Source organism: Terrapene carolina, unplaced genomic scaffold, assembly GCF_002925995.2.
Source record: "Terrapene carolina triunguis isolate 2854851 unplaced genomic scaffold, T_m_triunguis-2.0 Scaffold96, whole genome shotgun sequence".
Taxonomy (NCBI): domain Eukaryota; kingdom Metazoa; phylum Chordata; order Testudines; family Emydidae; genus Terrapene; species Terrapene triunguis.
In genome coordinates, this window is record NW_020664447.1 from 62,253,583 (window position 1) to 62,266,530 (window position 12,948).

Sequence of the window (12,948 nt, forward strand, 5' to 3'; positions counted from 1 at the left end):
GAAGAGGCTGACTGGGAAGGTGAACAGGAGACACAAGCAAGAAGAGCAGCTGCGGTGCAAGATGAGAAGCGCTGACTCAGTGAAAAGAACTAGCTGCAGCGTGGTGGGAGCACTGCAACCCTTTGATCTCTCAGGTAATAAGAATAAGGTAGGGGGATCCATGCACAACATTTAAGTTCACTGGGTTGGTCCAAACCTGAGGACATGGCTATATCCAAGCTTCTTCTTAACAGGAAACTGTGCTCCTACATCACCCACCTTGTAGAGCTCCCACCCCTGCCCATAGCTTGGCAGGGACTAAACTGTTACTGTGGTGACCTTTAGGGTATATGGACCTTGCTTCCCCACAACCCTGCCTCACCCCATCCCTGTTCTGTTCTCAGAAGAATGAAATCTCTTCTTTCCCAGGCATGTTGCTAGCCATCCCTGCCAGCCCCCTTTATCTAAGATGCCACAGCACCTAGCATCGTAGGTTTGGGAAGTTTTTAATTATTACACTTCAATTGTCTGCGCAGTGCCACGAATGTGTTGATCTGGTGGATGGGGGGGACGGGACACAGGGAGCAGATTATACTAATATTAACTAGGGTTGTGCATTTTAGTGGTCCAAAAAATTGGTCAATTGACCAATCAAATATTGGCCAAATATTGCCAAATAATGTCAAAAATGGTCAAACATTTTAAAGCACTAATTTATTAGAACAGTAACAAAACAGTAAAACTTTATGGTCTCCAACAGGTTTAGCTTTAAATAGATACTTATGCCAAATTACAAAAAACAAGTTACTTAACGGAATTATTTTAACTCAGAAAAACACAAAAACACAATCTAATGAAATTCTAAGAAATGAAAGAATGGCACCATGATGAAATCAAAAAGATAGGTTGCCACCTACATCAGGGCATTTTTAGTGGAAATTTGAGCATGATCAAATAATAGTCAATTGACATTATTTGATCAGTCAATTGACCGGCTTGCCATGCCTGATATTAACTATCCAAGAAGGGGACTCTCAGCATTAAGGAATCTGACAACCTCAAAATACTGTAGGATTATCCCCAGGACTGCTCCAAGGAGCAAGTTTTGTCTGCACTTTGATCTCTGCTATTCCCTATAACAATCCAGGAGTCATGACCCCCAAAGGATGTGGACAGCAGCTGTCAGAGGGTCATAACCCAGCTCTCTCCAACTGTCCACCTGAAATGGATTGGTTCAGCTGCTTGCAACTGAAACTTGTACCTCAAACACCCCATCAGCCCATCAATCATCACGCTGAAGCTTGTAGCATCTCCAACAAAGTCCTGCAGGAACTGGCATAAAAGATTTTTGGAGAAACAGGTTTCAAGCGTAGGAGAGCGTAATAGGTTGTCAGTCATACTTCTGGCAGTTCCTTCACCTAAGCTTGGTGGATGCCAGGCATGGATGAAGTCTATGCTGGCCTATGCTGGATATTGGGAGTGGGAGAGGGAGAGTGGAACTCCCTCCACTTGTATAAATGGAAAGAGTACAAAAGGAGACATCTGGGGACCTCATCTCATTCTCCTTCTAATGGGCACAGGCAGATACAAGTTTACATGAAAGAATCGGAAGCGGGAGGATTAGACTCTGAGATCCCAGCATTCCTGGGGAAGGGATCTGACTCTGGAGTAAGAAAAGTAGCTGCACAGCTCAAGTCCAGACAGGAATGTTTTAATACGCTTTCCCTCCCCAACATAACTTTCAGATACCCCTGCACTTACTGCCCACTGGCTCCCCACTCCAGCTGAACTTCTCAAGGTCGTCATCATCATCTACAATGTCTCGAAGGCTGTTCACTGCCCGCTTGGACTCCTTTAGCTATGGACAAACACAAGGCTAGGATGAAGACCATCTCTGTTCCACTCAGGTAGCCTGAGGCTTTCCTGGACCCACTCCCATCCAAACAAACCTTTTGCACATGCCTTCCCCAGCCCCCACAGAGCTGAAAGACCAGTGGAAGATGTTCCACACTTCTGCACAAGGCAATTGGCCAACAATCAGCCCCTTTTCACCCAGTATATGGAATTTGAGGACTATGAACATCTGAGTGGTCAGTTATAAATACCTCAAACTAATAGGAGATGCAGGTGGGGAATCATTGGAAAGGTCATTTACCCTCAATTTATTATGAGGTTTCAGATTTGCCCTAGAGGCCTGATGCCAAGAGACCTTAAGGATCTCCACACAGATAATCAGAAGATAAAAAAAACAAGAAATATCTGTCTTATCTCTTATTTGCCTAGCAAGACTAAGTCGGTGAGTAGAACTCATTAAAAGGTTAATTCTGAAATTTTCAATTAATGTAGTGCCAAGCACAGGTGCCTGCTTGATAGTTTTGAAGATTGCTGTTTATCCTCAGGGACTCTAGGGCAAGAGGGAATTCAGTTTTCCTGATCCAGTTTGCTAAAATGGCCATGAAGGGGACCAAATCTACTACGAGTCTACTCGCACAACAACAGACACAAATCTACTAGAAAAAGGAACTGAGGTCCAACAACTCCCATGGTTATTTTTAAAAAGAAAAATATACCATATTTTTTGGTGTTTTCTACTTATTTCCCCTCCCAGGAACATTACACAGATCCTCCAAGATTTATAGAGAAATTGAGGAAGAATGCAGGAACCAACATTTTATGCCTTTCAGATTCCCTGTTCCTTCTCATGGGTCTTGTGCAGCTTCTTTCGAGCAGAGGGGGGAAAGGAGTTAACTGTATGCAGGGGAGCCCTTAAGCAGCTGGATTTCTCCATTTTCCAATCTTTTGGAAGAAAGAGGTGAGTCTCTAGGGTTTTATCAATCCATGCAGTCTGAAGACTATACCTGGGAGAGCTCATCATCATCATCAAATGTGAAGGCTTTACACTTGGAGCTGTGCCAATACTCCTCCTCGTCAACTTTCATCCTGTTCATCTGGAAAAGCAGCCAAAGAGAAACATACGTGCTAAGCGACAGGCAAATCTCCCCAGGCTGGATCAGAACCAGCACTTCAGGGCCTAGGCCCTACAAGGGAGGGCCCTTGGGTCACCCCACTTCAGGGCTTTCAGGGGACTGCAGCGCCTGACCAGGAAAAGAGGGTGGCCCCACAGGGCCGGCCAGAGGAGAAGGGAATAGTGCGAAGCGAGGCTGTGGCGGATCAGATCAGCCCGTGGCCCGGCAGGTCAATAACCCGACTGGCACGGGGGGACCGGCTGCGCCAGAGGGCAGACACCGGGGCCCCTGCTCGGCCGGGCGTGCCGGGCTGTCTCGGCCCTCCAAGGCCGGGGCAACGGCACCAGCGGGGCCCCGAGCAGCCGCGTAGTGACTGTGAGCGGCAGGGCCAAGCAGGCCCCGCCCGGCACAGAGGGAAGGGGCTCGGGGCCGCCCCCAGGACACAGGTGCTCACCGCCCCTCCAGCCAGCCCGACTGCCCTGAGAGTGCCGCCCTCCTCCCCGGGATGGGGGGAACTGTTAGCTCCGCGCAAAGCACCATGGGACGTGTAGTTTCCGCCTTCCCGTCTCATCCACGCCGCCCTCTGCCTTGTTCCCGGGGCCTCTGTCCGCGGAGATTTGGACTACGAGTCCCAACAGGCCTCGCGAGAAACGGGGTTGGCTTTGACATCCCGCTACCCATCGGCGGCGGAGCTAAAATTATTGCGCCACAATTGGCGGAAGGCGCAGAGCTCTGAGGGCCGGCGGGCGCTCGCAGCGGGGGACGCTGTGTCCATAGCGACACGGCCAGACGCCGCGGGAGGGAGAACTCTCCGCGCGCCCCGACCGAGCCGGAACCAAAGTGTCGGGGCCCCGCCCCGGTCGGACCGTGTCGCGGGACCGGAAGGACTGTGTGCCGGCGGCGGAAGCCGGGAGGCGGCTGCCGGCGGTTCTAGTAGGTTCCATAGGCGGGCAGTGCGGAGGAGCCGGGCTCGGCGGCGGCGCGTCCGGAGGCTCCGATGGCCAAGTGGGGGGAGGGTGACCCGCGCTGGATCGTGGAGCAGCGAGCGGACGCCACCAATGTGAACAACTGGCACTGGTGAGAGGCGGGCGCGGGGCGCGGGCCTGGCTACATCGGGCCAGCGAGGCCGGGCGCAGGAGGCTGCTCCATGCTCGGCAGCGATCGCTGCCTGAGGACGCGATAACGGGCCAGTCCGTGCGGGGGGAGGCTGCTCCCGAGCGTGGGGAGGCTGCCTGGGGGCAGCACCGCACCTGCCCCTCCGCGTGCACGGCACTTGCGGCACCACCAGGCCCCTGCTCAGGGGAGCCCAATGCCTCGGACCCGGTCAGCGTTTGGGGGCACGGCAAGGGTCGTCACTGAGAGCCGCCTGACCCATCGGTCACGGGGTGTGAGCATCTTGTCCCGACCCCTTCCCCCGTGCATCCGTCCTAATGTTGGGAGAGTCGGGTGGGTGCGTGGCCAGGTGGGAGAAGGGAAGGGATTAGATCTCCGCAGCAGCAGGCTAAGTGAAGGGAGCACGGGATGATGCGTCGGACATCGCATCAGAGACCGTTCTCGGTGTAGGGAGGATAACGTGGAAAGAGATTGGGTGGGGAGCGCAAAAGCAATATTTCAGAAATACTAATTGTGTTCAAGCAGCGACACACCAAAAGCCAGTTATTAGACATTGTTGCAGTCCATTTTCCAAAGTGCTCTTACACCACTTTGATCTTTACAGGACTGAACGGGATGCTTCTAATTGGTCTACAGAGAAGCTGAAAGGTCTGTTTCTGGAGGTGAGAGTAGAGAATGAGGAGGGGGCCTGTGAAGTGACAGAAGTGAGTAAACTGGATGGAGAAGCATCCATCAACAACCGCAAAGGGAAGCTAATATTTTTCTACGAGTGGAATGTCAAGCTGTCATGGACAGGTGAGTTATAGTCTCTGTTTTCTTTCAGGGCAAGGGTCTAGTACAGGGTTATGGACAGTGTTTTCCACGGTTTTCCCAAAAGGGGGTCAGCGGAAAGTCACTTTTCTGAGAAATGTTATGAGGTTGCCCCTCTGCAGCAGTCAGAGCAAGGAAAGCTGAACCGAACAAGCCTTTTTAATCAGAGTATAATTGCTCTCTACAGGCACCTCAAAGTCGGGAGTGAAGTATAAGGGGCATGTGGAGATTCCCAACCTCTCGGATGAAAATGATGTTGATGAAATTGAGGTAAGCACAGTTATGGCTAATACTGCTGACTGTGCCACTTCATTACCAAAGGGTCTCAAAGCACAAAATATTCCCAGCTTAACTCTCTAAAGCAGCCCTATAAGGATGTAGCCCATCATTGTTCTTTGGTAGACCACCTAGGTTTATCCTGCACCTCTACCAGATAAGCAGCATATGTTTTAGCTTAAAGGGAACTGGTTTTCAATACTGATTTTGGTCAGAAGTGGAGCCATAGCAGCTATAGACAGTTGAATAGGTGCAGAAGTTACTGTGAACTGGTAGCACATGAGGCAACGAGTTATAACAAAGGTATTAAAGCTTCTTCATAGCTTCCTCTGGAAATGCTTTCCAGGCTGAAGCATTAGTTATGATGTTAAATCCTGTCTTAAAAGGACCATGTGACTGTGGTTTTGTTCACCAGGCCTTTGTCTGTTTTGCTTAGATCTCCATCAGCCTTGCCAAAGATGAGCCTGACACCAACTTAATGGTCTTGATGAAGCAAGAGGGCATGAAAAAGATCAGGAATGCAATGAGCACTTACATCAGCACGCTCAAAACAGGTACATAACGGTGAGGGAGGAAACCCCCCTGCAGCTGCTAAATAGCAGCTGAGGTGGAAGCAACTCTCCCCACAGTTCTTCAGTGGGAAGCTACAGCAATAGTTACCTTTTCATTGCTGCACTGGAATCAGATGACCCAGGGCAGGAGGTTTTTTTGAAGTCTTTGCAGTAAACTGAGCTCCAAGCTCTCTAGCTTACCTTAGTAACTGTATCCACTTCTACCTCCATTAGCCTGGGGGGATAAACAGACTGGGTGTTCCATGGCACCCTGTAAAGCTAAGCATATCCATAACTGAGTTGAAGCCCAGCTGTTGAGAAGATTATGATGACAGAACAATTGTTCATGTGTAAGTGATAGAGGAGAGAGACTCTGAGGCAACAGTGACTGACATTACTGTGGTATGATGGAGTCTTGCTCTCTGTTTTTTCAACTTGTCAAAGAAATATGTGGTGTCTCCTTTTCCATATATAATTGACTCTTCTGGGGCACTAGCTGTCTGCCACGTGCTCCTCTTTTCCAAGATACTAACAATACATAGAGACTGTATCTAGCTCTAGCTGGATTTGAGGTGAACTGACAACTTGAGATTTTTGCAGCAGTTTTGTTGATGTAAACCAATAATCTTTTTTGACAGTCTGAACACACTTCTTATACACAGAATTCAAATCTCCCTGAAATGGGTGGCCCTGCACCCTCAAGGGGTTTGTTGCACCCTTCTCCCAGTTCACATTAGGGACTCAAGTTCTGTTCAGTACATACTTTCCAGTCATGACCTTAATCCTGGGTCAGGCTTTTGCAGCCTTGTGTGTCCTACAGCATGTTGAGCAGCTAAAACGTTGACCTGATCTTTGCTAGGTTCATTGCATATTTCTGTCTTTTCAGAGTTCACCCAAGGCATGATTTTACCTACAGTAAATGGGGAGCAAACAGAGCCAGCTCCTCAGTTGGTAGCTAAAACAGAAGACCACAAGGTAAATAAAACATCCCATAGATGTTCTTGAAGTCCTGGAGAAAGGAGCAGCATGTTAGGTGCATCTGATGTGTGTGATAGGTCAAGCTGCCTACTTAGACTCTACAGTATCTTCAGCAGTGGATGCAGTCTGTGATTGCTGGCCTGGGTATTTGAATTTGTAATGTGGGATGTTCCCTAACTCAAATCTAGTATAGTCAGTAACAAGGCTTAGTCTTAAAACTTCTTGTTATTCCATGAAGCATGGTAGCTCCTAAATAAATTTTCCAAGATCCTCATTCCTTTTCTTTAAGTGTGTTATCAACTGCATTTATTTGAGGGTTCTGGGAAATAAGATGTTTATAAAGTGCTGTGTAAGCACTAAGCATATAATTCAACATTGTGCTTCTTAATGTTTCCTTAGACCACTGCTAGTACTGTCACTGCAGCGCCTGAGTCAAAACCCATAGGCGTCAAGATTCCCACCTGTAAGATCAGTTTGAAGGACACTTTCTTAACATCTCCTGAGGAGCTCTACAGAGTGTTCACTACACAGGAGGTAAACCAGCATGGTCGGGGAGATGGGCCCAGAAGAGTTGGGAGTAGTACACTTCTGTGTGTAGAACAGCTTAGACTCAAGCTGCTCAGGAGTGATTTGGCAGCAGATGCCTCCTCTGGGGAAGAGAGACCTCCCCACACACAAACCACTTGGTGTTGACTCTCTTGCCAGCTCAGGAGTAGAGGGGGCAGTGTCCTGGCCTCCTGAAAGTAATCATCAAGCACATAGTCTGTTTTGGGGGGTGGGGGGGAGGAGGGGAGGGAGGAATGGCATACTAGACAAGAGACTGTACTATAGGGCTGGTCTTAACTGTCTCTAAACAACTTTCCTATGCTGGCTGCCATAGATGAGTTAAACCACAGGAACTGCCAATTTATAAGTGTTCACTCTCCCTGCATGGTTTACAAGGCTGTTGATGCCAGCCTACCTCCAGTCCTCTCTCTGCAGGGAAGCAGCCCTAGCGGTGGCATTGCCTATGACAATAAGCGTGTGGGGTCTCTGTAGGCCCCAGTACCCGGTTCTGTTTCTGGAAAATCACATCCCGCTCCCTGAGAGCCAGGCTTTAATTGGGGATCACCAGTTCACACGAGTGTGTCTTGGGGGGTAATGTTACAGGCACATAGGAGAAACTGGTAGAAAGGGCATAATGAGAGCTAGGGGCCCTCTATAGATCTGGCATGTCCCCCGTCCTGTGAAAAGCAGGCAAAACACGTTGTCAATGGAGTGCTGGCATTACATGCCTCAGAGCACAAATCCTGCTTTCCTGCCTCTGAGGGAGCTTTTCCTCGGTCCGCATCCCCATGGAGCTCTTCAGAAATGGGCTAGAAAGTGGAGACGCTGCTCCGTCCCCCATCCTCAAAATGCAGACCCTAAGCTTTCAGCCAAGCGCTTATTCCAGAGAGCCGAGTGCTCTTGTGCTGGGGTGGGAGGCATTCAGCAGCAGCAACTCCCCTGCCAGCAGGTTTCAGAACAGCTGGTGCAGGTTATAGGGAGAAGGTTGTGGTGCTTCCAGTAACGTGAGTCCTGCAATGTCACAAGGCCTGTCTCTCTGCAGCTGGTCCAGGCTTTCACCCACGCGCCGGCAATCATAGAGGCTGATAAAGGAGGGAAGTTCCACTTGCTAGATGGCAGTGTCAGCGGCAAGTTCATTGATCTAGTGAGTACCAGCTGGTGCAGCTGTATCTTGTTCAGAAGGAGCCTTGGTAGCCAAGTCACACCTTCCCTGCAGTCTTTTATCCGTCTGCTCTGTACCTCATATCTGGAGCCCTGCACAGATACAAAAATTTGGATCCGCATCCCATCCGCAAAGATGGTAAACAATACAACCGCATCCACAGATGCAGCTATCCGTGGATTTGCAGGGCTCTATTCATCTCCCTGATTGAAACTCCTTCCCTCATGACTGCCATTCTCCTACAGTCACCCTTGTTAATTAAGGTCTTCTTCATTTCTGGGAGCTGAGAGATCTGACTTCTATTCCTGGCTCTGTGACCTTGGATAAGTTCAAGTCATACTACCTCTGTCTCTCCTCCCACTCATTGTCTGTCTTGTCTATGTAGATTGCAAGCTCTTTATGGCAGGGACTCTGTCTCACTATGTTAGTACAGCTCCCAGCATAATGGGGTTCAGATCTTAGGGCCTCATTATAGTAACACCTAGTATATAAATAGACGTGAAGCATTCAGAACTCAATCCCCATAAGGATTGTATATGGGGGAGATAATACTTTGAATTGTTGTGGTAGCAATAGTATCTCTCCTCCCCTCAGTGCTTCAGCCTAACGGGGCCCAGCGTTCACATAACAGGATACAGGGACTCTAAGAGTCCCTCTCCCTCTAGTTTTGCTTTCTGTGAGTCTCTGAAGTGAGTCTGAAGCTTTGGGTCATGCTCAGTTCTGAGCATTGGCTAACATGGTATGGAGCGGGATTGGGAGGGCAAACGGCTCCCATTCATTCCTTTCTCTTTACCTAGGTCCCCGAGAAGCAGATTGTTATGAAGTGGAGATTTAAATCTTGGCCATCTGGTAGGTAGCCTGAAGAACCAGACTGCAGAGTTCCAGCCCTTACCTGTAACTGAATGAATCCTGCCATGGCTGCACACTGGCTGGTTTGACTGGGGGTGGTTCTCTAGGTTGCACTATCTGCTTGGTGATCATAACACCACAGTAACCCTGGGCCGTATTGCTTCCTGGGCAAATGGATGGACTGGGAACACTGCAGAAGCACCATGCTCTGCCTCAAGGCTGTCTGCCACAACCCCTTTGGCAGTCTTGCAAGCAGTGTTGAGGGGGACACTCTCCCTCCTCCTCTGCGTGGAAGGAAAGCAACTGTCGTGCAAGACATGAGGGAAGGGGTTGTACACCAGGGAAAGGTTTTGGGAGGGATTCTGAGCCCTCTGGTGATGGGACGGGCGTGCTGATCTCTCCAGCCATGTTGGGTGAGGATGTGGCTGTGCTGTCCAGGGCTTTTGCCTTATTGCCCGGTGCTGATGTGGGGATTTCCTTCGGCTCTTCTAGGGCACTTTGCAACTGTTACCTTGAACTTCACTGATAAAGGCGGCGAAACAGAAGTGCGCTTGGAGGGGAAGGGCATCCCGTCCAGTGAGGAGGAGAGAACAAAGCAAGGGTGGCAGCGCTACTACTTTGAGGGCATTAAACAGACGTTTGGCTACGGTGCCCGCTTGTTTTAACATCAGCTGCTGGGGAGAGTCTCTGTCCGAAGATTCTGCTGTGTGGACTGATTGCTTCTCGTCTGTTCCTTTCTTTTTTGGTGCCGCTGCTGTGAAGAGCGGGATGAGGAAGGCAACTGAGCAGCACTGCTTGTAGCCCCTTACTGCTTTGTGCATGTCTCCTGCCACAAGGGAGTCAATGAGGGGTTCTCTTACATGTACATACTTTTATTGCTAAATAAACGTAACTTAAAAAAACAAAGGGAGATTCTTTCAATTGAGTGTGATATTAGAGAGTTTGGGGCCAGACTGGCAGGGATGTATCTGGAAAGGTGCTGCTCATGGAGATGAGCACCAACCTCAGCAGGAGTTACTTGTTCATGCTTTAGGAACAGGGACCAACCCCACAGCAAGTATACAGTGTTAGCTCAAGGCAGCAAGCTTCAGAGTCCAGTGATCCTCTAGGCCTGCTACCGGTAAACAGCAATGGACCAAATGCCAGGGAGGGAGTGTTTAAAACCCCCTCCTGCTCCTGTTTCCTCTTCAGGAAGCCCCTCCCTGCACACAGTCCCAGGCTAGTCTCACCCACTCACTAGGCTGGCCTGCTTCATGAGAATGGACATCACTTACAGTCCAAGAAAATCAGTAACTCTCCAGCTCTTCCAAACCACAGCTAGGAAAACTCCCCCCTCAAGGAGGATGGGGAATGGGTGTGGAGCTTGGGCCAAAGCAAACTGCTTGGGGAGCAGTGGAGTAGGGCCTGTTCCCAAGAGGATACCACAACGGGGCAATGCCCCAGGCTGAACTGCACTAGCTCTGCTAATTCTAGGGGTGGGGAAGAGAGAACTACCTGTGGGTTTTAACTCTGGCATCAGTCAGGAAACAAGGCCTCTTTTTGCCTCAGAACAGGGTGAGCTTCTCCCATATATCTCTCTACTGCCAACACTACTCCCCCCAGTGTCCTGGAAGGAACAGAGAGCCCTACTACATCCCCCCTGAGCTCTGGCAGAGATGTAACCAATGGCCCCATGCACAGAGTCATGCAATATTAGAGAGGGGTAGGAGGGGACTTTTTATTCTGCTGGAGGCTGTTTGTACTTTTGTGGTAGTCTGTACTGTGACTGCCCCCTCTAGGTCTTATTCCTACAATAATTAGTGTCTTCCTCTGATCATTTCTGCTACCCCCTTTGTCTTGGACATGCAAGCACAAAATTCAAGGGGAGGTTGTGCCTCTGATCTGTATCATGCACTGATCCCTTTGTGCAGCCTTGTCTGTCTTGTTCAAAAACAACATATGTAAATGGGTGACTTTTGTTTTCCAAGACAGCACTGCTGATAATAGACTGCAATAGGCTAACATTAGCAGATCCCTCCAACAGCGATGGGAAAACTCACAGGCAGAAGCTGTGATGGGAGGAAAGTGATGCTGATTGTTGTAGCATCAAGTTGACTCAGTCTGAACATATCCTCACTAGGGGTGTGCTAGCTATGTACCCAGCTGACCACGGGGTGGCAGCACTGCCCCCCAATAAAGTAGGATTTGATCATAACAGCTGGATATGGAGTACCACAAGGCAGGCTGCTCTAATCACCTGCCACTGCAGGGTTAGGAAGTGGGGGAGAATAGGGCAGCAGCTGGAGTGGAATTTTAATTGCTCTCTTCTTCACAAACCCCAGTTTGCTTTGGGAATCCTGCTACTGCCATAACAGAATGGCCCATGGACAACTCCTGTGGGACAGGCAGCCCACAAGCACAAAGACCATGGAAGCAGAGTGTCTTGCTCAGAGGCTGCTAAGAAAGACTAAGTTAGTGCACAGCTGCAAAGTTTCCTGCCTGGGCACAGTCTGATTGATTGCACTCAGCAAAGCAACACAATTGGTCATTTAAAACACTGGAACATTGCCACAGCTGGAGCAGTGCAGGTGCCAGTGATGAACCCCAGGCCCTGCCAAGGGATATGAAAGGAGCCTAAATCACTGAATGAATTATTGCTGTGAATGGCATGAGGTCAAATCTGCATCCTCCCATTTGCAGATGCTGTCATTCTCTGTGAGGCTTTTCCCCCAGCGTACTAGGTCATATTAAACCCTACCACAACAAAACAGTCTGTGTAACCCCAATGCTCAAAACCTGCCCCTGGGGCAGACCCTCAGCCTGCATACAAAAAACCAAGGACAATGATTTGACATAAATCAACATCAGGGATTAAAAGGTAACGGGACCCTTATTTCAGCTCAGCATAGGAGGGTTGGGATATTTTAGAGATGGCTTGCCATTAATTATGGAAAAGCCCAGTGGCCTGGCAGGTCCAGGGCCAAGTCTTACATCTTATCTTTCTATGTGGATGTTTGTTATTGCCATCCTCTGGGATGCCTCCTGGGATGCAGCCCACACTCCTTAGGGGCACAATGAAGGCCGATTGCTCTGCCTGAGGCTTGCATAGCCCTCAAGTTTATTTCCTTTCAGTGATTAAAGCCCCTCTTGGGAAGCCACCATCCCACAAAGGCCAGGGGCCTTCCCCCAAGTACCCTTGAAGAATTGTAAGCTCAGTGCCCCAGTTCTAGAGTGCTGTTTAGTTGGAGGTGAATGCTGCCACAGTTGCTTTAAGCAATTCAGAGATGGCACATTGGAGATTAGCGTAAAGGAAAATTAAGGGGGTTTCTCCACCCTCTCAGCCTGAATTTTTTACCTGGCCAGGCTTACACACTCAGACTCAGGTCTAGCTAGCAAGGTTTAGGTACAGCCCCAAGCATGCTCATTTAACTCCATTCAGTGCTGTACTAACCACCCTTTCAGAGCGATGGAGGGCATGGTTGTGCTGCAGAGGCTAGGGGCTCTCACCTCCCCATGGCTCTCAGTTCTGGCTCCATGGATGTAGGCTCAGGCATTTCACTCCTAGGGAGGAGAGCCTGGAGAGGCTCTAGCCATACATTCTCCACCTTGGTAGGCAACAGCGATGCCCTTCCCTGAGGAAAACACTCCCCACCTCCACGCCGCCACACTTACCCCTGCCAGCAGCTGTGCCTCACAGCAATAGCAGTGGGGGTAGGTGAGTGCCTAGAGTCAGACTGCA

At 49.6% G+C, this 12,948-nt stretch overlaps 2 protein-coding genes across 3 annotated transcripts in view; one reads left to right on the forward strand and one right to left on the reverse strand.

Moving 5' to 3' along the window:
* VIPAS39 (VPS33B interacting protein, apical-basolateral polarity regulator, spe-39 homolog) overlaps positions 1–3,676 on the reverse strand; it is a 20,531-nt gene extending 16,855 nt beyond the window's left edge. The window contains exons 1-3 of the mRNA XM_026651473.2: positions 3,483–3,676; positions 2,838–2,927; positions 1,737–1,837 (exon numbers count right to left, since the gene is read on the reverse strand). Coding sequence (XP_026507258.1) covers positions 1,737–1,837; positions 2,838–2,927; positions 3,483–3,485 — 194 coding nt within the window. The 5' untranslated portion in view covers positions 3,486–3,676. The remainder of the gene's footprint in view (positions 1–1,736; positions 1,838–2,837; positions 2,928–3,482) is intronic.
* A 163-nt stretch (positions 3,677–3,839) lies between these two features.
* On the forward strand, positions 3,840–10,113 carry AHSA1 (activator of HSP90 ATPase activity 1). 2 transcript variants are annotated; one of them, XM_024192810.2, is made up of 9 exons: positions 3,840–4,022; positions 4,663–4,853; positions 5,056–5,138; positions 5,581–5,698; positions 6,582–6,670; positions 7,073–7,207; positions 8,262–8,363; positions 9,179–9,230; positions 9,723–10,113. In XM_024192810.2, the coding sequence occupies exons 1-9, from the start codon at positions 3,943–3,945 to the stop codon at positions 9,893–9,895; spliced, it is 1,023 nt and encodes a 340-aa protein (XP_024048578.1). In that variant the 5' UTR covers positions 3,840–3,942; the 3' UTR covers positions 9,896–10,113. The 2 variants fall into 2 exon arrangements, with proteins under 2 accessions (XP_024048578.1, XP_024048580.1); XM_024192812.2 differs by lacking the exons at positions 3,840–4,022; positions 5,056–5,138 and having other exon boundaries at positions 4,732–4,853.
* The last annotated feature ends 2,835 nt before the right edge of the window (positions 10,114–12,948 follow it).